Source organism: Pseudopodoces humilis, chromosome 2 (assembly GCF_049639895.1).
Source record: "Pseudopodoces humilis isolate 2021_Gansu_Grassland_sample_001 chromosome 2, ASM4963989v1, whole genome shotgun sequence".
Classification (NCBI taxonomy): Eukaryota; Metazoa; Chordata; class Aves; order Passeriformes; family Paridae; genus Pseudopodoces; species Pseudopodoces humilis.
In genome coordinates this window covers 67,477,994-67,504,022 of record NC_142201.1, presented here as the reverse complement: position 1 = coordinate 67,504,022, position 26,029 = coordinate 67,477,994, and the positions used below count along the sequence as shown (strand labels likewise).

Genomic DNA, 26,029 nt, shown 5'->3' with positions numbered 1-26,029 from the left:
GCTTTTGCATGCAGTTATGATTACTAATAACATAATTATACACAATTCGTTGAGTTTGGTTTTTTTTTGTTCTTGGATCAATAAACAAATTTATGTGTAACTTCTGGACATTGGGTGGCACCATTGCCTCACGTAAGCCTTCACAGTGTTGGCTCTGTTCCTTTTTTCCTTTAGCATAACTATATAAGGCAAGTCAGAATGCAGATCTAGTTGCCTTCTCTCTTCTCTCTCTTTTTTTTTTTTTTTCTTTTTTTAGTTTGATTTTAAGTAATCATCTTGCTTTAAATAGTAATGGATTTTTAACCAAGAACTGATGTGGCTCTGTTTAGGGAAGTGGTGTTTTGATTTCAAGTGCTGAAATGGAAAGATATTCTGTACAGCCAAACTGTTTTCATGTGCATGTGCACCAGCTAGCCTGTGATGAAGCTGTACACTAATGCAAAAAAGAAGGAATAGCACCTGTGTGTTTTATTGTCTTTAATGAAATTCAGTTTAAAACATTTTTAATTTAAAACAGTGTTTTCATTCAGAGCTGATTGTGTCTGTAGCCAGACTGATATATCAGCTACCACTATGTGGTTCTTAAGGTCAAGGTTCCTCTAGGTTTACTTTTAAGTTGTATTTAGATCTTTTTAATTGGACCTTAATCTCCTTCCTGCAGGTACAAAAGCTTTGCTCCACATCAGGAGACTGATACAAAAACATACAACAAATACACTTTTCCTCACACTAGTATGACTTTTTTCCTCAGGGTTCATTAAATTTATTTTACAAAATACCCAGTAGATAACTAAGATTAATTTTAATTAATCTTCAGATTAATTAAAACATCAGAGACTGCATTTTGAAAATTTTCTGACCAGTTACACAGCAGTGACTACTGTGGAGGTGAATGAGCCAGTAAAAGGAAATGCACTTTTCCCATTAATTTTTACTTTATGGCTGTATTTGAGGCAAAAGTGCAGAGTGATGCTTTGACATTATTTCAGAGAGTCTCATGAAAGAGCACAGTCAGAGTTATGTAGATCAGTGTCAGTACTAACTTACTTGGGAGAAGGCATTCTCCCAGGCTGGATGAAAGCTGGAAGAATATTTTTTTTTAACTTTGAATTAAAAAAAAAAACAATTCTGCTTTCATGTATGTTGGCTGTTCAACATAAAGATAGAAGTTCAGCATAAATAGAAATCTGCATGGAAGTATTTCTTATTCTTTGAGAATGTTGCCAACCAGTTGCATTTTCAGAAACAATATCAGATAATCAAATTATCATTAGCATGTGCTATAAACAATTTATGAACCTGCTACTTATCAAAGTTTAATTGTTAAGCCTTGTAAGGAGTGTGTTCACTTGAATCTGAGCCAACTGCAGAATTAAAGAGAAGATCATTAAAATACATTTCTTGGATTATCTCTTTGTAGTGCATAGTCTGGCCAGCTCTATGTTTATATTCCTCTAGAACTCATCACAGTGCAGTTCTTTAAGTTCAAGACCTTTTATTCTTCTTTTAGAGCCTCACAAACTTGAAGTAACAGATAACTCAGTTTCAGAGCTGAAAAGTGAGACAGGAGCTTTAAATATACACTATGAGAACGGGTGAGGACCAGTGATCCAACATTGGAAGCATTCTCCTTTTTTATTCTTTTTATGGGAACAGAAATTGAGAAGACATGCGACTATTTATCAAGTATTGAAAAATTATGTGAGGACTTTCTATAGGCCCATTAAGTATATGATGAGAAATAATGTCCTAAAATTATAACAAGGAAGTACCCTTTGGTTCCAACAAAGTGTGAAGCCCAGTGTCAGCCAGGAACTGGGAGCCAAAGCCTTGCACAAATGAAGGATACTTTTGATTTCCGGTGTCTCCATGATTTGAGAAGTGGCCTGGGTCCTGCTGTGAGCAGGAAAGAAAGAAAAGACCTCTTCTGTTTCTTTCTAAATCCTGTTCAATCCCACCCCATGGTATTAACACTGTGCATTCTGTAGTAGATAAATCTGCTGGAAACAGTAATTTGTCTTTCAAACTTACTATTCAGACCACAGTGTGTTGCACTTCCAAATAAAGGTGATGAAAAGACCAGAATGTCATAGATTTAGAAGATATTGTTACCAAGGGTTTTGGCCAAGAGCTGAGCACCCCCACAGCTGCTTCCTCACACTTCCTGCTCCCCCAGCATGACAGTGGATAAAAGGAGAGCAAAGGCTGTGGGCTGAGATGGAGGCACTTTACTAAATGAAGGAAAAAAGGGGGGAGAGACCCAAGTGATGCCAAGGCAATTGTTCACAACCTCTTAGGGCAGTGTCTAGCTAAGCTCCAGACATCAGCCACCTTGAAGGCCACACACACCTTCTAACCCAGCTTCTATTTGGTAGCATATCTTTATATAATATGGAATATGCCCTTGGCCAGTTTGGGTCTTCTCCCAACCTCCTGCTCAGCTTGGGGGGCAAGGATAGCACCATATGGGCTCTTCTGAAGGATATTAATTCCATCCTGGCCTGAACCAGTACATCAAGTTTTTACAGCTTTTTAGGTAAAAATCAACAAGATAGTTGTTTTCCATGCTGTCTACACAAAGCTTGTTATTGAGGTTTACTGTGCATGTCATGGTCATTTTCTTAGGATTGGTTGTGTTTTCTGTTGAGCTGTGTAAAAACTTGGTACTGCTGTTATCCCCAGTGTGTCATACTGCTTGGTCAAAAAGCAGTTTTTCCAGACTCTTAACTGAGAGGTTTTGATTTAGGACTGTGTATTTTGAAGGTTTGGGCAATGTTTTCCTAGACAATGTTGCCACAGAACCCTCAAACTTCTTTTGGCTTTTGTAGTTTCCCTGTGTCATGTTGACTTGATGTTGCTGTACTTGAATGGTTCAATATCATGTGTGTCATTCTGTGGGGTTTTTTTATCCAGTTCTGTTTGACTTCCCATATCAAAACCAGAATGAAAGAGTCCTAAGGGAGCAATTGTGGGTGACCATAATCTAGAACTGCTTTGAGGCTAATACAGGCTGCCATGAGTGCAGTTGCTCTGAAGTGACATCAGGCTGTAATGGCTCCTGAGGGCCACTTCATAACTGAAAACTTCTCAGTGAGGAGTGCTCTGGTTCCTACTGTCACTTTTGATCAGTAAGCTATGCCAGCCCTTGTCACTGAGAAGGACAAGGCAGATATCCACCTTTGAGTGAAGACATGCACAGAAGGATGCACAAGTCCTTTTTAGACAACTAAATCTGTTTTTATTGCATGGAAGATATTTAATGTGGCTTGTTCATATCAAGGGATGGTTGTGAGGTGACTTATTCATAAGCAAGGATGGTTGGCAAGCTCAGAACTGAATCATTTTACCTTCAATAATGACTGATATAATGACTTTAAACTGCTGTTTTGCCTAAGTGGGAGGCCTCAACAGGCAGCAAATACCGACCTCTGTTGTTGGTAGTGAGAGTGAGTTTACATATCCAAAGTTGACTGATTTTGTCTGCAGGTTTGTGTCAGGTAGGTGTCATGTTTTTTTCTATTCTTCTCCCTACCATCTCTGAATAAGAGAATAATTAAGCTGGGAAAGAAATTTTGAGGTCATCTGGTCCAACATCCAGCTCAAAGCTATTTCTGAAGTGGCACAATTTTCCAACTCTGCTTGTTCAATGGCATGATTACTGTGAATACCTGGGCTGGTTCAAAAGAAAACTACTTTTTCTAGCTAGAATAAGCTAGCTGTTATGTACCTGCCACTGTTTAGGGTGTTCACATCTAAATACACAGCCCCTTTGCTTCTTGAGATTACTGGCATTAAAAGCATAAAAGACAGACATGCCCCAAAGTCTTTGGTGTCACCATTTTATAGAATGGATTTTTCCAGAGTCTAAAGCCTTGTTAAGATGTTCCATGCTGGCTGAACATCTCTGGATATTACCGTTACTGTGACTGTTGGAAGTTATTTGTGAGGCATGGGACATCTTGAGGCACAAATCGCAGGAGCTGATGCAGGTTAATCAATGCTTGAATGATCATGATATTTACAGCTCATCAAACCAAATCATCAAGACAAATTCATTTAACCACCCACTTCAGTATTTCTTGAACAGTTTTCCTCATTCTTTTCCCCTGCCACTATGACTTAGTAGACAGCTGGGTAAAGTAGGTGATTCTTTACACCACTGTTTATTTTCTTGTAAGAATTAGAAGCTGGGGAAAGTAGTTAATGTAGCCACTAAGATCTTTAGAACTTATGGAAGCATTTTGTTCACACATTATTTTGCTCAGTTAAATCCCTTATTGTTTATCTATACTTTGACTTTCAGTGGACAAGGTAATATTTTCACTAATTTATTAAAAGACAGGATCAGGCAGTTTAGGATGAATGTTTCATATTTTTAAATAGCTACATTTCAGCAGGGGAAATATAGAGAGCTCAGATGTGCTTGGTAGAGGCAGTTCTGTGTCAGATGGAAGCAGCAGGACACCAAACAGGAGAGAGCAGCAAGTCTGACAGTTCTTTAGGCAGGCTGTTCATTTGACCAAGGGAGTGGACAACATGCCCTTGGCTTAACCAAGACTGAAAAGTTTCAGTCTTCTACATCTGCCTATAGAATTTTCTCCTTGACTGTGCACAGTAGAGTAGACAGGAGCATCTCAAAATCTCATCACCTGAATTTTGGAGATCTGTGTTAAATTTCACAGCTTGATAGATCTGTTTCTTATCTGTAGCTTGGTCTGTAATAGTTCAAAGATGTTGAAATTCCTGTATCCTGCCCCCTCCCCTGAGTGCATATATTCTGCCTCTTGGGCAATCCTAAATGAGCACCAGAAGATATGCTGCAGATGGTATTTTCGCTGTTTCTTGGCCAGAAGACAGAGGAGATGACTGGCAGAGACAGTTAAACACTCATTACTGCCCCACAGGAAATGAATTGTCTTTGATCCATCATAACAATCATAAGAACCTGTGACTGATTGCTTCACACCCAGTGTTTTTACAAGTCCTTTCTAGAGAGTGTGTGATCTAATAACAGCAGTCTCTATCATGAAAAAGTGCTTGGTTGAACTCTGTTCCGGGGATTCTTTGCTATAGCTGCACACCAGTTCTCTATAAAGCTTTGACTGAAGGCTCTAAGACTTATCTCAAATGGAGTCCTCAAATTTTAATTAAGAATGAGCACTTCCCAGGTTAACTCAGGAAGAAGAGAGACTAAACTCAGACTACACTGTGGGCTGCCACAGGGGCTGGCTGGAGCACCAAGTTCCCTCAGTGATTTGGTTGTCAGATTTACAGCATGCATGTGCTGCTACTGCAACATTATCAGTTCTCCTGAGCAAGATGGACAAGGCCTAGACCAAGTGTTACTGACTGGGTCATGTTTAGAGTGTGGGAGGCTTTCCCTGCTACTGCAGGTTTCTCCCAGGGACAGCTGTTTAGAGTGGTCCAAAGGGGACAAGCAAATGGAGCTCAGATCTGAGCGCTGCAGAGAATCAGAACTCCCCTGCTCAAGCCCACTGCCTAGTGTTTGACAAATGCAGGTGTATTCCCGGGGTATCAGTATTTTAGGGTATATAATAATGGACTGGAACTGGCATTTAATAACTGCCTTGAGTAGCTGAAAGCTGAGAAACTCTGTTTCCAAATGCATGCTGTAATTTAAAAAGTAATTGTGTGATTGTGAACTCATTTGGATTGGTTTTGCTCATTTCCCCAGGATTAGTCATCACTTAAAGTTATGCCTCTCCTTACGTAATTTCCTGAGTAGGACAGAGAGGTCCAATTGCAGAAGCCTGAGGAAGAGCTGGAACAGAACTTAACTCATGTGATTTGCAGGGCTGTCTCTGACAGAGAGGTCTTTCTGCCCCACCTATTGAAAGAAACTATGGAAACTCTGTCATTCCTGGATGAAACCTTTCTCAAATGACTAAAAGCACAAAGTAATTGCAGTCAAGTTCTCTAGCTCAGTAATTGCTGTTGTGTCTAATTCATAATTTCTCTGTTTCCCTGTATTATAATCCTTTTAGAGAAAGAGATGACAGAGCCACCAGGGTATCCGGAGGCACTGCTACAGGGCCTGCACAAAGAGCAAGCTGCCTTTGAATCACATGCCAGCCTTTGCATTTGATATGCATAATTTTATATATATAAATATATATATATATATATGTATATGGCAGCATTTATTTGTATTTGCAGCCCTCCCCTTTCTAATCTCGAAGGTGGGACAGCATGAGTGCTACATTTGTATTATTTAGGAATCTAAAATATATATAAAACTATAAAGAAAGGAGGCTTGGTGGTCTAAACCTCTGTGTTCCTTAACAGAAAGTTCATTATTTTCAGCCTTCCTAAGACGGAAATTCTCAGTAGGGTGCTTAGAATAACAAACAAAATATGAGTGTATAAGTAGAGTAGAATTCAAAAAAAGCTTTATTTCCTAGTTCCTCCTCACAGGCCTAAATATAAGATTTAAAACACTTAAGTGCTATTTTTTAACAGTTGGAGAGCACTGTGTTTCATGAGAGAATTCCATATTTCTTGGAGGTTGTTACAATATAATTTTTCTTATATTTGTGACAAGCCAAAACACTTATTACATCTCAGCAAAAGACTTTTTTTTTTCTTACAGATTTGGTGCATAGGGAAACATTGGAACATGTGTATATCTTAACCATTTTGAAAGTGAAAAGTCTTATGTTTATCCCAGATGTTGTGGGCATGATTCTTGTGATGTGAATTCTTAAAAAAATCAGCACAAAACAGAGAAATGGAAGAAAGGGTGGGAAACACTGCTGAAACTTATAAAGAAAACCAAGCAAATGCAGAATACATGTTAAGCAGGAGGTTTATGTATTTATATTGTTATAGTTCTAGAAATGGAAGGAACACTTTCTTCTTTCTTTTTAATATTTTTTTCTTGGTAATGACGAGCATGCACATAAAATCAGACAGAGAAATAGTATGTAAGTTTCTACTTAGTTAGCATTAGAATTATTATTCTTGAGGCCAGTAACTTATTTAGTGAATCGGAATGTCAGCAACAAGCAGTTGTTCTGTAAGGCAAATAACAAGCTGTTGTTGTTCACACTTGTGCCTCATTTTCCCTTCTATTGTGATATCAGGGGGTGTGTGTTTAGAAAATACATAACGCAGGTTGAGTACTCCAAAGAAATCTGGCTAACATATTTCTTATAGAAATATGCAATAGAAATTTGCAATAGTTCTAAAGGAAGTGTGAGGTCTGCTACCAAGTTACTGTGATATAGATGTGCTTCCCTGAGCTTGCAGTGGGAGTAAACATTTATCACTGTGAAAAGGTTTCCATTCATCTTCACAATCATTTCTCTGGAATATTTAAGGTATCCTATTGTAACCACTTGACCTGTCAGGAAAAGAATGCCATGGATCTAAAGGTTGCAGTGTTTTGAAGAAAGATCCAAGTTGGTTTGCATGCTGTTTGGCCTTACTGGATTAAAAATAGTTTATGGCTGACTTGGATTCTGCACCATTTTTCTCCAGTGAGGCCAATGCATACTGAATGGTTGGGTTGCTGGGAGGGGTCTGTGTGGAAATTATTTGATTGGAAAATGTGTAGAAACAGACCTGGCTAGAATTCATGTTTATATGTGGCCAGCACGAAAGGAGTTGTAATGTAGGGGCACCAGGTGTTACACTCAAAATCATGTTTAAGAGCAAAGAGGAAGCACACCTTATATGCTATATGACAAAATTTTTTTGTTTCTTGCTACTATAGTTGAAATGTGAAATTCTAATAATTATTAATACAGATCTAATTGTTACAGAAAAAAGAAAGAATAACACTGCACTGAAAATTTTCTACATACTGCTGAGTTTCTAATACTATCACTACTTGCCTTTCTGTGGCTTCCATGGGTCTGATGGACAGCAGTTTAATTCTTGGGTGTATGTGGGGGGACTTAGAGCAAGTTGTTAACATGTGGAGTGCTTCACTAGGACAAATCTGACACTGCTGTGGGTGGTTTCCTCTTCCTTGTGCCAGGATTCATTTGGGGTCATTTCTTCTTTGCTAGCAAGGTTTCACACTCTTGATTTTTCTTCTTTGGTCTGTGGATCTGTTATATCCAAATTTACTGTCTGTGTTGTGACATATATGCAGGTTAGAATTTACTTTGTCCTCTGTGTTACCCCTAAAACCAGTTTTGTGTAGCTCCAGGTCTGCATTTCTTTAGCCAAAAAGGGTGAGTCATTTCAGCTGTGGAGTCTCCAGTGCCAAGGCTGTGCTGCAGTTCACATGCCTGTACTCTGCTGCAGCCTGTGTTCCCACTCCTGGTCACACAGATAGTTTAGGAAAGGCTGTCTGAAGCCATGTGCTCTCTTGGGTAAGGGATTGTAAGGGCCCATTTTAGAGATGAATTAGGACATCCCTTGCTTTGGTGGATAAGGTTCCTGTTGGAGTGCTGGGCAACATTTCAGAGAATAACAGAACCAATTCTGTTCGAAAAGACCTCTGAGATCATCCAGTCCAACCCATGACCGAACACCACCATGTCAACCACACCAGGGCACTGGGTGCCGCAGCCAGTCTTTCCTCAAGCACCTCCAAAGTCGGTGACTCCACCACCTCCCTGGCAGCCCGTTCCAACGCATGGCTAAGCAGAGTTAATGTCTAAGAAAAGCTGTGCCGACTGGGATTATTTGGGGCAGGATGCTCACTCCCGGTCCCCGGGGGCGGCGGGTGTCCCGTGACGAGCGCCCCGGGACCGCGGGGAGCCGAGGGGCGCTGCCTCTCCCGCTGCTGCCACCAGAGGGCGCCGCGGCCGCCGAGCGCCTCCCCCTGCTGCCGGCGGCCGGTCCTGCCGGGAGGAGGGAAGGGGAAGGCAGCGGCAGGAGGAGGAGGAGGAGGAGGAGGAGGAGGGCGAGGGCGGGCAGGCGGCGACCGCGGCACCGCCACCAGCCGGAGGCCGCTCGCCCGCGCTCCTGCGGCAGAGGCGGGCAGCCGGGCGCACCGTGCCCCTCCCCCCCTCCCCGCGCCGTGCGGCTCGGCGGCCCCCGCCAAGATGTCTCGGGAGCCCGGCTGCCGCCGCCGGCTCCCCTTCGCTGCCCGCGCCCCCCCCGCTTCCCTCCCCCCGCCGCTCCGCCCCGGGGGTGAGTGGCGGGGGCCGGGCCGGGACGCCATGGCGAGGTGAAGGGAGGAGAGCCGGGACGCTCGGCCCGGGAGGTGGTGGCAGGGAGGAGGGCACGGAGAGCTCGGAGTGGCGCCGCTTCCTGCCCGCTCTGTCCCGCCCCGGGCGGGGAAGCGGGCGGGGAAGCCGAGGTGCCCCTGTTGCCGAAGTTTGTTGGCGATCCGAGCTGGAGCGCGGCCGGGCGGAGCGGGGTCCCTGCTTGGCCCCGCTGAGGGGTGCGGGGCCAGGGGGTGCGGGCACGGCCGGGGAAATCCGCCCTGGGGTCGGGAACAGCTCCGTGGAACAGCCGAGCACAGCGCGGAGCACTCGTGCGGGTGTCTGACGGCGTGTTCTGCTCAGGGCGAGGTAAAAGCGCCCGCCGAAAATGCCAGCCGAGAGGAAAGAAATGCATTGCTGTGTTTTAGAGATGTTTTCCATGTGTCTAGTCAGGTGGGAGAAGATGAAAGGAGAAGGGTTAGTAGTATGTCAGCGATTGGGTTGCTACAGGCTCCTGGAGTTGGGAGCTGTTGGCGTGAGTGTAAGAGACAGAAGTAAATGTTTACATCTGTTCTGTTTCTCATTATTTCTAGTCCTGAATATTTCCATCTCTGTCAGCATAGGCTTGTCAGGTTGTTGTGAGCCTTTGGATTTGATTCTCTTCCACTGCTATGGCTTGTTCATCAAAATCATGCAGGGGAAAACTGGTACTAATAAATCACGTTTTCAGCAAAGTAAAACTGATATTTTGGTTTTTCTTCTGCTAAACACTTTTCCTTTCACTGACACTGCTTGGTTTTTGGAGGAGTCCTACTACTCTGCAGCTCTTCCTAAAGCTGCATTTCATTATTTCCGGGATACTACCAGTAAGGTACTATAGCACTGTGATTGCAAACAGATTGTAATCACAGTCAAAGAATAGCAGATTCAGTTTTTCCCATATCTGTATTTATTGTGCATGCATACATACCTACATACATGCAGACATAAAGCAGAAATGGAAACACTCGTGTTCATGTTTAGTAGCTCTTGATTAATGCTTGTGTGGAATTTATTCACCAGAAGCTTCCTGCAGTATTGTGGTTTTCTTTTGTTTTTTTAATATCTTTTTATGTTACAGAGTCCATCCTTTCCCAAATAACCCATGCTTTTGAGATGGCCTGGATAGTGAGTTTTTTCTTTGAAAACAGAAATAATTTGGATTGCCTTCCACAGAAGCAAACAGCTTATCTGTTGGTAGTTCGGTTATTCCATAAATGCTGGCTTGCAAGTGGCAGCTTACAGAATGGGAAAATGTAATCAGATGATTTTGTATGGTGTAACTTCTAGGCAATCAGAAGGGATCATGATGATGCTTTTTCTTCTACTGGTTTTCTTTGCTTGCCTTTTCTAAAGATAGTGGTGTACACAGCGCTCATTTAGACACTCCAGTAGTTCAGAGTGGTGATTTCAGCTGGCTTCTTCCCATACATGCCATTTGTGTAAAGAAATACAAGTAGTTGCTTCTATTTTATGAAAAGCTTCAGATGCTGTAAATTTGCTTGCATCAGCCTCTCCTCTTCCTCCTCCCCCTGCTCTCTCTGCATTTTGTGTTGATGAATCTGTTATACATTCTTATCCGGCTAGACCAGAGTCTTTGACTCTGATAGGGTGGCAGCAGTGAAGAAATATTATAAAAGCTTGCATATAAATACACAAAACTAATTTATAGTGCTGTCTCATAATGGAAGATCCCATCTCTTTGACTGACAGCATCAGTGCAGATTTTCTCTGGAATCATGTCAATCCATAGAATCTTATGTTCTTTGAAAACTTGTAAGGGGGAAGAAACCCAACCAAAACAAAAATCAGGCCTTTCATTAAATTATTATTAGAAGTATTAAGACATTCTATTTTAAGTGTTTTCTCTACTGCATACTACATAATCCCTGGCTCTCTTTATTTGAAGTGGTTATTATCAGTCACAGTTTTGCCATACATTAAGTCACAGAATTGTTACTTTTTTGTAGCAACTGAGCCTCAGCTCAGTGAGGTGGTTGGAACGGCTTGGGTCAGTCAACCTTGAATCAGGCTCTGAAAGAGAAATGTAACAAGTGTTGCTTTTCTGTCAGAGGTGGATTAATCTGTGAAAGCAAAGAGTTAACTCCTCAGTTTTTAACATCCATTGCACTTCAAGGACATATAATTGTAAACGTTTGGAAGTTTTTTATGCATGAGAGAGTATTGCCAAAGAAAGGTTTGCTTCTACATATAAAATGTGATATTATATAATTGTAGATATTTGTACAGTTTATTGTATTTTAATGCTGCAGTGTTTACATCCATTTTTCTATCCTGCACATGTTCCTGCAGTTCGGTTGCTGAGCAATGAAACTAATTACTGAGTTTTACTTTCTAGTGTTATAAGCAAGTCTGTGTACATAAGAAGGTTTTTATGGAAATAATAGAATACTTGACAAAAATAAATAGGAATTGAAAGAATTGAATTGAATAGGAATTCTCATATTACATGTCCAGATTTTGAATGGATCCAAAAACGTTGTCTAGCTTTTCCGGTGGAATTTAGTCATGCTCTCAAAAGACATAAAGATAAGATTGATGATAATATAAAACTTAAAAGTCTTTCTAAGATTTCTTTCCTTTTCTTATCCTCAATCCTAAATCTTGGCCATTTAGCAAAAGGAGGGGAGCACTAGCGATTGACACGTTCTGCTTCTGTCTGCTCCTGCCAGATGACATGATGTTAATGCACAACGTGTGTTAACAACCTTCAGAGCACACAATGCATTAAATAATGAAGTGACAAATACAAGATTACAGGTTGCATTTAAGATGGTGCCTTGCTGGGTTTTTTTCTGCTTTGTACTGTTCGAAACAGTACAGTTAATCACTCTGGTCTTTTAGTTACCGTGGTACCTTACTGGGCTTCAACTTTTACGAGCTAGTGTTTCTTCTTGCAATGTATTTTCTCTGTGCTCTATGGCAAGTCAGCGGTCCAGCTGAGGTATTGTTACATTATATTAGCACACAGAAAAGGACTAGAAGAAATTCTGGATTTACCAAAGGTGCCTCTAGCTCCAGACATTGATGTGTGTTTTAGAAAGAAATGTGTTGCGGTTGTCTGAAATAATAATAATGTTTGAGCACGAAAAGTTACTGTTTTGTTACAGTAGCAAATGATAGCTCCTAGACGTAGGTCATCCTTCTTTGTGCATGTATGCCTTGCACACAGCAAAAAAATATCCTTCACACAGACAATTTATAGTTTCTGCCTGTGCTGTATGAGTGACCTGGCCATGAGCTGGAGTTACAATTTTTCTATCAGTGGTCCACTCCTGGGAACATCTTTTTCAGAAACCTCTTGGAAGTGAATTGCGTGTGGATGAATTAATCTTGGAGTTGTCCACTTGTGCCAAGGCACTGTATTTTCCGCCTACCCTATGGTCCCTTTGTTGGTACATTGAATTTACCGTGTACCAGCTAAATTTACCATGTTCTTTTCCTGCTGCCTTTTTCCCAGTAAATCCTGAGAAGAGGATATTTATTTCCATGCTGAGAGATCAGGTTGCTTAGCCAGAAGAGTCTTGGCCACAGCTGACTTCTGAAGACTGCTTTATCAAATTAGATGTGCATAACAGATTTGCTAATCAGGTAGAAGAGTGTTGCTAAGATAAATTTATACAGCCTCTGTGTGTGAAAAACTTCATTACTGTTGGGTGAAGATTCTTGAGGCTTTTTTTGGTGGTGTCTTCAGGGGTCTGTTTGTCTGTTTTGTGAATGGTTCTTCAGTAGTTTAAAAACAGACTGAACAGATCTTGTCTTATTAAAATGTATTAGCTGGAAAAAGTCTTCCTGATACACTTAATGTAAAAGATACCAGGTCATTTTAATGTGTTTAATTGTTGGAAAAGGAGGGGAAGGTACCTTTCTGAAATCACAGGGAGTAAGAATAATGATACAGCGAGAGGCTTTAGCATTCATTGCATGTACTGGTTTGTTGAATAAATTATATGTGTGAGTGTTGAAACTGCACTGTGTGACAGGGTCAGAGCTGGTTGATTTTCAAGGTTCATCTCCTACAATAATGATCCATCCCCACACACAAGAAGGCAGGCAAAGATGGCAGGAGGCCCACATGCACAAACAGGAGCTCCTGGCAAAGCTCAAACATAAAAAAGGAAGCACGCCAGAGATGGAAAAACACAGTCAGGTCACCCCAAGACACGGAGACACAGTCTGAGTCTGCAGGTATGCCATTAGGAAAGCCAGGGCCCACCTGGAGTTGAATATGGTGTGGGATTCAACTTATGAGAGATAAGAAAAAGGGCTTTGCAGGTGTATCAGCAAAAGGGAGACTAGGGAAAATAATATTAGGCCTTCTTATGAATGGAAGACAGGGTTAAAAGAAGGACATGAAAGAGGGCAAGGAACTTGGAACCTTCTTTGCCCTGATCAATATTATTAAAACTCACCTTCAGAAATCCCAGGCCTCTGAAACTCATGAGAAAGTCTGGAGCAAAGAAGAGTAAATTTCACTGGAGGAGGACTGGTTTAGGGAACATTTAAACAAACTGGACATACAGAAGTCCACAGGACCTGATGGCAGGCACATACAAGTGCTGGCGGAGTTTGACAATGTCAACACGAGACTTGATAATCCTTGAAAGGTGATGGTGACTGGGGGAGATTCCTCAAGACTGGAAGAATATCACCCAGGTCTTCAAGGAGGGCAAGGATAAGTTGGCTAGAGGTACCTCAATCCCTGGGAAGGTGGTGGAGCAAATAATCCACAGTATCACTGCCACAAGGTAGGACAAGACAAACATATGAAGGACAAGAGGGTGACTGAGAGAAGTCACCATGTTTTTGTGAACAGGCAGTCATGCTTAACCAACCCAAAAGACTTCTTTGGTGGCATGACTGCCTTCATGAATGTGGGGAAGCAGTGGATGCTGTTCATTTCAACTTCAGCAAGGAGTTTGAGTTCAATCCTGTCTCCTTTAATGTCATAACAAACTGATGGAAGTATGGGCTATGTCGGTGAATGGTGAGGTGGATAGAAAAATAATAATAAACTATCATAAATCCCTGACAGACAAGGAGAGGCTGAAGGAGCTGGGGCTGTTTAGCCTGGAGAAAAGAAGGTTCAGGGAGGATGTCCAACATGTAAATGCCTGATGGGATGCGATAAAGGAGACAGAGCCAAACTCTGGTACTTAACAGGACACGAATCAGTTTATACAAACTGAAATACAGGAGATTCTGTTTGAACATAATTACTTTTTTCTTTGGTTTTTGTTTATCTTGTTGTTTGTTTTTGTGTTTTTTGAATCTAAGAATGAACACTGGAAGAGGTTGCTCAGAGAGTTTATGGAGTCTGTTCTAGGAAATAATCTAAAAATCTAACTAGAATCCAGTTCTGGGGGGTTGGACTAAATGACCATTAGGAATCCTTTCCAACCTCAACAAATCTGTGGTTTAGTAATACCAGGATGAGTAGGTTGTTTGATTAATTCTCTGAAGAGCTTTATCTGTGTTCTCAAAGACGTGGTGTGAAATAGGTGATCTGATTATTGTTTGATTTGTTTCAAGGATCATGTGTGTTATTATTTTATAAAGCTTAGGAGCAGTGTGGCGTGGATTATTGAATGCACTGTGGTGACAGAGGTAGCATCTCTTGTCAGTCACAGTTATCTTAGGTTTCATTTGTCATTCCTTGGGTGCATATTAAAAACTGAAATTAGGCTTGTGAATAAGCTGAATTTATGTGGTGACACTTCTTCAGGTTAATACTATGTAATTAATACATTTCCTGGAATAAGAATGTTTTGTGTTGATCTTGTAATTAGGACTGTGTCAAGAAGGTGTGGATCTGGCTTGTGTAGGGAACGCTGTTCCTTGTTTGAATCTCTAAATACTCTCTAGAGCTGATTAGAGATTGATATTGGGAGAAAAGGAGGGAAATGACCTTGAGATTTTCCCTGTTGGTTAGAACCTGGTGCTCATAACATGAGTTCAATCCCTGTACTGGCTACTCAATTAAGAGTTATGGGTCCCTTCCAACTCAGAATGTTCTGTGATTCTGATTAATGGCCACCATGCGTCTCCTGTGTTAGAATAATATTTGGGATATCTGGATCTAGTCATGTGATTTGAGATGCAGGTTCATCAGGACCTGAGATGTCACTATGAACCTCAGCTCTTGGACACTTGATGAAATTTGATCTCCAGTTGGAAGAGCATAAGGATGTAGGGGTTCGGACATGGGGCACCCTAGACCTAGAACAATCTTGTCCTGCTGTCCTATATTGTAGGTTTCTAGTGAATCACAGAAATGATAATGGCTAACAATTCACTCTGAAATCAATTTCAAGCAATAAATAATTTAAATTTGCAGTGAGATAATCCACTTGAATCTGTTTTCTGCCCCAGTTTTTAAGAAAACCATCAATTTGACCATGATGAATAGTATTTTGAATTCCTTTCAAATTGTAACAATTTGCTTTCATTTACATCTCTTTAGTACTTTTAAGAAAAAGATTTTTAAGAAGAATATTAGCAAGACTTTCATATGTTAAATGGAAGTACTTTTACAAATGAGCAGGCTGAGACAAATCAAGTGTCTACATCAACAACAAAAAAAGTGATACCAGAACCCATTTTATGATTATGTTTTCTAACACAAGCCAGAAGTGTATGCAAAGGGTGGTGTCACTCTGAATAGATTAAGGTAATATTACTTTTGTGCAGGTTAGCTCTGTGGGGGTCTCTGTTCTTTTTGTAAACATTTATTTGGGTCTCAGACATTTAAAAGTTTGACTCCTGTTCAAAGATGGCATTCAAAGCCTATGATAGTCACCTTCATTTTTGATAGAAATTTCTATCAGCCACTGTCAGTTTCTGTGGCTCCAAGAGAAATACATGTTTGGAAATACAAACTTTAACCCAAAGACAGTGGACTGCAGGTCTCTCATGTGGTAGGCTGTTATCAAGTGAGCTACTGGACTGAGCAGATTTTTTTTTTTTTTTTTTTTAAGGGATTTATTTGCCTTGAAGCCAAAAAAGAATTGGCTTCATATCAGAGTGATTTTTTTCAGTGATGGTGTGGGAATTGTCAGGCAGCAAATGTATAGATTCTCTGTGAAGAGACTCATGTTCACAAAGATTACTCCAAATACAGTATCATTTAATGTGACAAATCTACCTAATTCGTGGGGGGAGGGGGAAAATAGAGGTATTTTTTGCTGCAGAACTTCATCAGTTGTGAAAGTGAGCTCCTGTAATATGAAAAAAGTCTGTTTTTTTCTTTCAGCTTTTGCTGTAAGTGTAGTTGCTGAAGGTGCAGAAGATGAGACTGAACTACCAGTGCTGCAGGTAATAAATTTTAATTGCTAGAGCAGGAACATTTTACAGACATTATAAAATAAGCTAGAATAGACCTGAGCAGAAAGCCTAATATCTGTGGCATTGATTATTTAATTATTGACTTCAGTAGTACCAAATTTGTCTTTCTGTTCTGTGTCATATCAGTTCTTAGTGCTATCCCTGTTGAGAAAAGTTTTTGAGTATATAACCTTTATTATTCAAAGACAGGTTTTCTTTTCTTCTTGGTTTTGTTAAATATATAATATATTGAGAGGGAAATGGCTGCCTCTCTGCCAAATTAGCATTATTACATATTACCACTCAAGTCACGGCTCAAGCAAAGCTCACACATGAAATTTCAAATTAACCAGATTAGGAGAACTAATGGTCAGAGCCAGTCCTAGCTTTAAATTGCATACTGAGTGTTAGGTGTGTATGCATGCATGTCCTTTGACAGACCTCTGATTACTATTTTTATATGAGTACCTATTTGTAACAGATATTTGTCTAAGTATAAAAGAAATTCAAGGAAGGAAAATAAAAGACTGGAATGAATCAATATCTAGAATTTGTAGCTGCCATTTAGATCTAGTGATCTGACATCAAATACAATAAAAGTATAGTCAGAAGTACATATTTCTAAATAATTTTTGGTTTTGATGATGATTGCTGTAACTACAGTAATTTTTCTAAGTGAAAAATATCCCTATTGCAAACTGCTGATCAGCTGCAGCATCTGGGAAACTTGGTCATGTCATTCTGTTGTCATTACTAATAGGTTGCTGTTTGTTGAATTCCATTACTGTCTCAATCCAGCTGTTACCCTTCTTATATAAGATATAATTTATGAAGGCTCTCCTACTATTTTAGAGTTTCAAAACCTTCCATCAGATCAAGTCAGAGGTGCTTCCTAGAACTCTTCAGGCCAAAATATCTTTTTTTTTTCCTTTTCTTTTTTTTTTTTTTTTTTAAATAACATTAACAGGAATATAACAGGCAACAATTGTTTTGTGTTTTAATAGAAGTAATTTTAAATATGACTTGTTATTCACACAGTGTAGCACAAAACACATAGGTTTTTGTTTGCATGGAAAATCAACCTTCCTATGTTTTTTTCTGATACAGGTTAGCTTAGAATGTTAACTTACTGTGCTATATAATAACAGTGTTGTGTATAGATATCAAAATAAATTAATCTTATAAGAAATCTTTTAAATTCTATTGACCCAGGCAGCAGGAAAAGGGTCATAAGAATGGATGTAGTTGCAGTATTTTTTGAAGAGGTTTTACAGATGGCTACCAGGGAAGTTGGAGCTTACTCATTTCAGTGTAATAGTCAGAGGAAAGATCATCTGATGCAAGTAGAGCTAAAAGGATTACATAGATCTGATATTTAAAAAAAGGGAGAGGGTTAAGTATTTAAAAATAGAACTTGTCTCAAGGGTAGGAAAACAATGTATGAGCTTATTAACGATGATATGTATGGCTTTTCTATCTGAAAATCTTAAAACACAGGAACCAAGGTAAATCCTACAACATTCTTATACAATTAGTAAAGATGAGTTTGTTTTTTCATGTGGACAAACCAAAGCACTGGGGTGCTTTCACCTGGGATAAATTGTGTAACCAATGAAGGCTCTGTTTTCCTTCCTACAATTTTCTAGGCAGTGCAGATACCTGATGTTTGTGATAGATGAGTAAATTCTAGTGGAGTCACGTTATGTGCAGCAATCTTTTGATATTTGTCTTGATATAAATTGCATTTGAATCTTCCTTTAAGAATTGTGTTTTGATAGAAGCTTGCTAGTAGATTAAATGAATAGAGTATGTTGGGGTTTTTTCCATACTGAACAGGTGTGTTTTTATTGTGGAGCTCCGCATTCCAAACTTACTGCTCAGGAGATACATAATAAAAAAAAAACCAGACATTGTTAGTAATAATCTAAAGAGCTCTGGTATAAACTGAGTTATGGAAAAACACTTCCTCTTTTTTTTTTTTTCTTACTCTATTTTCTGAGCACTAGTATGCAAGCATATAGGATGTCTCTTGCAAATCATGATGATGAATAACATTTTACTTTATTTTTCATATTAGTTTTTGAGTTAAAACCTCAATGTATACATTATAAACTGATGAGTACTTTGACTCATAGTGTGTTTCTGTAGAAATATTTGAGGCCTTGTGTATATTCTTATTGGTTTTTTTCTTTCTTTCTTCTAGAAATCTGAAAAAAGTAGAACAATTAGTAAAATAGGCAGAGGTAAGTAGAGTATAGTGCTGTTTCACAAATACTTTGTTGGTTTGTATTTTTCCTTTTCTTGGTTCATGTAGCCTCATCAAACAGAAAATTCAAAATCTTTGATTGTACTTGCAGTTCTTGTAGTTAAGTTTTTTTGTGAACATGTGCACTTGCACTTTGAAAAGGATGAATTGCTCTTTGTAGTGCACTATAGTTTAATATAAAATTTAATGACAGTAGCTGTTCTTATAACAATTTAAGAGGAAACTGAATTTTACCATTTTGGTAGCCACTAATTGTAATAACAGTTAATAACTTGCTTGTAACAACTGATAATAACTTCGTAATATAATAAATTATAATAACTCAAAGCAAATATTTAAGAAGCCTGTCAAGCAATAATAGGTAAAATAGCAGTAAAACAACTTTTTGTTGCTGGACACTTGATAAATAATGAGAATAAAAATCCAGCAAGATTCTGCCTTTTCTGAAGACAAGCCTGATGTCCTTCTGGCAAAAAGTTAACGAACCTGACTTGCATTCTCTGCACTGTAACCGTGGACTTCTCGCTCTGCTAAGCCCTCAGGACTTGGCTCTGCTTTTTCTAAAAGGACCCAGCTTAATTATGTCTGTCTTCTGGCATTTCCTTAATATAATATTTATCAATGCTGTGAGGGTATGAGGAGCACTGGAGAAAATGAAAGTTTTGTGGTGTCCCCAAGTACTCTTTCCTAGTACTACTGTTTAAAAAATATACTGGACTAGATTGACTGCTGGGTTGATGCAGTACATCATTTTTTTGCCTCTTGCTAAATTATTTTGGTTTGAGGGGTTTTTTTTAGGTCTTTTAACCCATTTCTATAAGTAAAATGTAAGGGCTTGAAACAGGATGTAGTTCTTGATGGTTCTTAGTTCTTCTGATACTTCATTCTCCTCTTTTGAACTGTTATATACAGATTAGTAGCACATTTGAATATTAATCTTTCAAAAGACTGTGCTTTCTCTTGCTTCATTGGGTGTTTCTCAGCTTGAGAAACAATTGAGGTGTTCAATATTGTAACTATTTTTTGTTGACATTTTCATACTCTAAATATGTCTTTTATTAACTATTTTAAACTACGTACAGCCAAGGAAACTATTTTCATTTGATTTAATCATCAAAGTAGATGTTATCTCACCCCTAGAAAGTATGCTATTGTGGGATATCACAGGTGTTGTTAAATGTACCATAAGTGAAAGTAAGTGTAATTCCAATGCTTCCATATCTGTAAATATACTGGTACTAAAACAGCAATTACATAAAAACAAGGCAGTGTTTGCTTTTTGTCTCTGTGGGTGTTTTTGGTGTTGTGCATGTAGATTTAGCCCTTTGACTCTCATTAGCATCAATGAAGTGTAGTTTCAGTTCTCACACTGATTTTAATTTTTGCACAGGAAATCTAGCAAAGTTCTTGCTAGGTAGCAATTAGTTGCTATTCAGAAGTTTTTATTATGCATGAGATTTTTAAGCAGTTTGTTTGGTGGTTGATGAACATGAACACTGTTGATTCCTATACTCTGTGGGAAAAATGTGAAATGAGTACTGATATCTAAACCAATGCTTATTCAATCTCCATAATATATCATCAGAAATCTCACACAATTTGACAATGGCTTGATGAATAAGCTAATAAATTGAGGGGAAATGCTATTGAGGGAAAAGTAGAAAAACACGTAACTGCGGTTTTGAGCTGTCATAAGCTTAAATTAACAAATAACTGTTCAGAGGAGCAAAGCAATGTAATCGATCCTCAGGTGTTAGACATAGCAGTCTTCTCATAACTTTAGTGCAGGTATTTGTGGTTGATGCTCTTTCTGTTCACAATGTTTTCCTTGTGATCCTTCTTCATGGGCTCAGTTTCACTCTTTTTCCTTATTACTTCTTTCCTTCTTCAGACTTTCCTTCTTCCCTTCTTCCTTCAGTTTTTCTCCATCTTTGTTCCATTGTCCATCATTCATTTTACTCCATTTTTCAAATTAGCTTTTTTATTTTTGGTGTGAACTTTGTTCCTTCTCCACAATTTTCAACATTTTGTACAGATCTCTTTGGTATTAATTTCCTTCCTTGTGGTGCTGCCTTAAATTGTTATATTCTGAGTTTCCTGGTACATTGTCTACATAGTATCTGTAGAGTTCAGCTTTTTGTGGCCACACAAACAGAAGTCGCAGTATCATGTGTTACTCCTCACTGATTGATACTTAGTTCACAGGTTTGAGTGGGTTAAACAGCATAGATCAAGCTTGTGAAGAGTCGATGCCTTGAAAAGGCATCTGTCCTTTTCCTTTTGTCTTCTCATCCTTTGTTGTCTGCTGTGCTCTGCTTCTGAATGGGATCATATCTCCCTGTTTTTCTAAGATTTCCAACTATTGAGGGATTATTCTGTCTCCTATCATCAAGAAAATTTGGCTACCTGCTTCATAATTTACTTGTATTTTAATAGGCACTTTTGTAATCCACAAACATTTGCAATGCTACTTCACTCTTTTCTTTTAGATTTCCCACAATCTTCTCTCCTGCTTAAAGTTTTTGGTTAAGATGCCTTTAAACACTGTGAAGACACGAGTGAGATGATTTTTAAATGAATCTTGAAAAGGGCTGGTTTGGATTTGTGTGTGTGTGCGTTAAATAATGCCTTTTTACTATTTCATGAATTGTTTGTATAATTAAAGGAATAGCTTACTGTGTAATAGATTCCCACATACACCTGGGTCCTCACTAGCTTTGGAGCAAATCAGAAAATTATTTCTTTTATTTTAAATCTTCTCATTTTCTTGTTTACAGAATTAAAAGGAATAGTATTTGTCATACAGAGTCAAAGTAATTCATTTCATTCCAAGAGAGCAGAAGATCTAAAAAGAGATATTTTGAAACAGGCTGTAGATCTTGGAAAGGTATGTTGAGATAATATTAAGTGCACCTTGCTATATATGCTATTACTCCATTTTACTAAAAATATTGCGGTTTGTTGTGCCTTTTTTCAATTCCATTTTATTTCTTATGGTAATCTTTCTGTGTGCTTATAAAAAACTATTTCAATGGTTATTTACTGATCGTATTCTATGATTTATCACTACTTTTAATTTCAACTTGATGTGTAATGGCTGTTATTGTTTGGATGCCATTTGATGCAAAAGTGGCAAGAAAGATATGGAAAAGGCATTTTTCCAATATGACTTTAGTGTGTTTGCAAAAAAAAAAAAGTAAAAAAAAAAAAGATGCATTCTTTATGAAGTGAAAAACATAACAATTTAATTATTAGTTAGAATAATTTTAGGTGAGTATTTTAATAGAGCCAGTGAATGTGCTGTAATGTAGATTTTGTCAGAATTCCATTGCACAGTTGACATTGTGGCATTAGAACAGAAATGCGTGTGTGGGCATTAATTCCTCCCTTCCTGCAGCAGCAGCCCTCCACACACCTCTTGCCCCATCCCTCTGTGATGCAGTGCCTCCCCTAACTCTTCCTTGTTCCTCTGCCACCCCTCTGCACACTGAGCACTCTGCCTGGTGCTGGTGGCTCACACTGACCTGAGAGCTGCATGTTGTACTTTACATTCTAACATGAAATTTGATTTGTCAAGCTTAAGCCTAGAGAGAAGAGGTTTTTAAGAAACTTACAATGGAAATTCAGTATGCATAAACAATGCTTTATTTTCTTTGTCTTTCATAAAATTAAGAAAAATTTAAGAGTGGCATACATCCCCTGATATGAAATAGCTTGCTGTGAGGTTATTTGACCTATTTTTCATTTCCACGCTCTTTGTTGTAAAGGAAAAAGGAATCTTTTGTAAATTGTCTTATGTATATTAGTCTTGTAGTGCCTAAATCAGATTGCTGGATGTTTTAGTCTTCATTTATCCAAGCTTATCAAACCTGTTGTAATTAAATCCATTCTAAATGCAATTTTTAATCCCTTAATGATCACAGTCATGTGAACAGCATTTGTTCTCCAGAGTTCTCCTCTTTCAGAGTCCTCTTCAGAATTGAGACAAGTATTCAGATACAATGTGTGCAGAGAAGATTATGGTGCCAGTCCTTAAACCCAAGGATTTTAGTTGAGTTCTGAAACTGATGTTGCAGAATATGAGTAATGAAAAGTCCAGTAAGCAGAAGTACAAATGGTTTCAGTGAGGCTGAAATATAAGCATGTTTTGTGGGAGAGAGGTGAAATCTTTTTATAATCAGAGTTGTACCTGAAGCTGACCTGGCTTTTAAGAACCTTTATTGCCTAATTAAGGAGATGCCTTTATTGAAATGCTGAAATGGTGATGCTTTTCAAGTATTAAAGGTTACCTCTTCAACAGCAGTCATGGTGTCTTAAGAGAAGCAGTGATGGAAATCCCACCAATAATCTCATATCTGAAACTTGGGATAAGGGGAACTCCATCAGTGTATAGCAAAAAAAAAAAAATAAACAGGCATAACCAGCAGGTTCTTGGTACATCTTGATTATTTTGGTCAACTGACAATGCCACTGTGAGACACTACCCAGTAATGCTGATTGTGGAGATCTCTGCAATCCTACAAACCAACATTTGAAGTTGGCATTTTTCACTGCAAAGAAGACATATGAAATTATTAGTTTCAGGCAATGAAAAGTTAAATCCTTCTGCTGCATGAAAACAAAAGACCGAGTCATCAGGTTCACTCCTCCATTGTTACAGGCCCGGGCAATAGATGTTTATTCCATAAGGTCTCATTAGTTATTTTCTGCTAGTTTAAAATGAGAAATGGAATCCAACTGCTAGATTTCATTAGACCAGCATATATGTTTCATTTCAAAATGGATTAAGTTACTGACATTAATCTTTACAAGTAATTTGTCCATTTATTTTCTGTTATTACGTACTTAAAACATTTTTGTAATGTGAAACCAATCTGTAATTCTGGTCACCAGTAGATATCAGAATTTTGTTCTTGCATAGAAACATGTTCCAAAGCGATTTATTGAATATTAGCAAAACGCTTCAGTTAGAATTTAGCAATGGCAAAAATTCACAACAGTTTCTACCAATCTTCTTAGTTTTCTGAGATTCCTGAACATTTTACCTCTGTAAATTAGACCTCTGTAAGAAGCACCAAATAAGAATAAAGAAGCTTTTGGGAGTGTAAAATGGTAATACTTGGGACTATGCCCTTTCTGTCTTAAAAAAGTCAAAATCAGGATTACTTTTTGGCTATTGCAGTTAAATGAGAAAACAGGTAAAATAAATCTTTTGAAAAATTACCGGTTTAGATGCAGTGTTTTTTTAGTTGCCTGTGATTGTGATGCTGTTTAGAAGACAGAAGTCTGTATATTTCCCTATGAAAGCTGGTCTAGTAGAGTGGGAGATTTTTTTGCTTTGGGTCCTTGAGGATTCTTACATTGAACACCCTTGACCAATTCAAAAAACTAAAGTTTTTCCTTAAAAGTGTAGAGATCAAATGGGGTCCTATGTTTATTAACCAGAAGAACTAAAGCAAATTAATACTGTTCATTATGGAGTTACAATAAAAAAAGCAAACTATACAATAAAAAACCAAAACACTGAAACAAAAAGCCAATAAAGTAAGAATAATTTAAAATGGATACCATGTAGTATTGGAAAATGAAAAGGAGTATCACATACTTCCATGTGAGTAATAGATGATGTGAAGTATGAGTTCTGACATAATTTGCTTGAGACTGTTCAGAATTAATGTCATAAATTCAATGCAATCTGTAATATACCTATTGCTTCAATCTTCAGTTACTTGCTCAAATTCAGGATTCTAGTATGAAAACCCTGTTTTCTTCTCTCCCTCCTGTAATGACTTCCCATTTCCTGGAAGCCGCTTTCCATCTGAGACTGATCAGGCAATACATTTTTTGATCCTGCAGTTTTAACAAGGTTTAACAGATTATATTTAAGTGAAGTGTTGGGCTCCATTCTGACCTGCCCCTCCATCTCTGTGGCTGCAATAGTTTGTCTTTATGGCAAGGTTTTCCACCATATCATGATCAACTCTATTTTTTAAATTAAAACAGGTATGTTTTAACTTCAAAAGCTTTAAACTTTTTGATTTCTCAGTATTACTAGATCGGTTCTCTTTGGTTTTTTGTGTAAAATAATAGTGTGCCCTTCGTTTACTTCCTAGCGACAGCTTGCTTTTTTTTTTTTTACAAGGATTTATTCATTCTTGTGTTTGCAACATCATCCACAACTTCAATATTTACGTTTATTTTCCTAATCTGTCCATAAAAGTACACTTATATTATGTGGGGAGAACTTGCAGTATAAAACCCTAATAAGTGGTCAGTATATGAAGTTCCTATTTCTACTTGGTTATCCATGTTAGCACCTGTGTTTGTTTTATGTTGTGCTACTTATTTTGCTTGCACACATTGCCTAGTATCAGTATGGACTTGGCCATTTTTCTTTGTTTTTCTTCATAATGCTTCATTCCTTTAGGATTTACATTTTCAAGTGCAACTGCTCATTCTGAGGCTTCAATATTTGGGTGCTCAAGTTGTGAAATGCTTCTAAACTGTTGTTTTGAAAGATGAGGTGCAATCAAAATAAAATCTTTTGAAACTGTTCCAGGAAAAGTGTACAAAAGGTACTGTTTAGTTTTGAAAATGTATTTTGGAGTTCTCTTAAATCTCTTCAAGGTCAACTTACAGGGCTTTACACATTTGAGTGACTTTTGTTTTATCTTTGCTTTCCTCCAGCTATTCTAGCTTTTTTGTTTTAATTGTTTGATCTTTGACTTTCTACTACACCCTTGATTCTCATTCTGCAAAGGTACTGGCATCCTTTTGACAATTGCTGGCTTTGGTATCAGCAGAATTGATGTCTAGCTCATTAACTGTTGAAACTGTAAAAGTTACCTACTCTCAGTGCTGGAAGGTGAACAGGATCTTTTTCCTCTAATGGATGCTCAGCAGATTTGAAGGAATTTGTAGAAGTCGGATAATTCTGCACTAATGAGCTCTTTTAAATGTTTTAGTAGTGGTGAATGGGCTCCCCTCAGCCCTGCCTTACACATCATACACCATTTTTATATAGCTGCTTTTACCAGTCAAATATGTGGTAACGTCCTTCGCTTTTTTTAATGCAGAAAATAGGACCTGTCACCTCACAGAGATGTCCTGTCACGTTAGGGCAAAATATATACAAGAAATTCAGAAGTTTAAAGTGCTTTAGGCTAAGTATCTCTCAGCCTCTCCAGCAGCAATCTCTGCATACTTAATAAGATTTGAACAAACCCGTTTTACTAAGATATTTGTTTTCTTAGTAAAG

At 38.4% G+C, this 26,029-nt stretch overlaps 1 protein-coding gene across 1 annotated transcript in view; it reads left to right on the top strand.

Annotated features, from left to right (window-relative positions):
- B3GLCT (beta 3-glucosyltransferase) overlaps window positions 1-26,029 on the top strand; it is a 63,524-nt gene that overhangs the window by 7,646 nt on the left and 29,849 nt on the right. Inside the window, exons 2-5 of the mRNA XM_088051297.1 lie at window positions 9,374-9,491; window positions 16,435-16,496; window positions 18,709-18,748; window positions 21,549-21,658. Coding sequence (XP_087907423.1) covers window positions 9,374-9,491; window positions 16,435-16,496; window positions 18,709-18,748; window positions 21,549-21,658 — 330 coding nt within the window. The remainder of the gene's footprint in view (window positions 1-9,373; window positions 9,492-16,434; window positions 16,497-18,708; window positions 18,749-21,548; window positions 21,659-26,029) is intronic.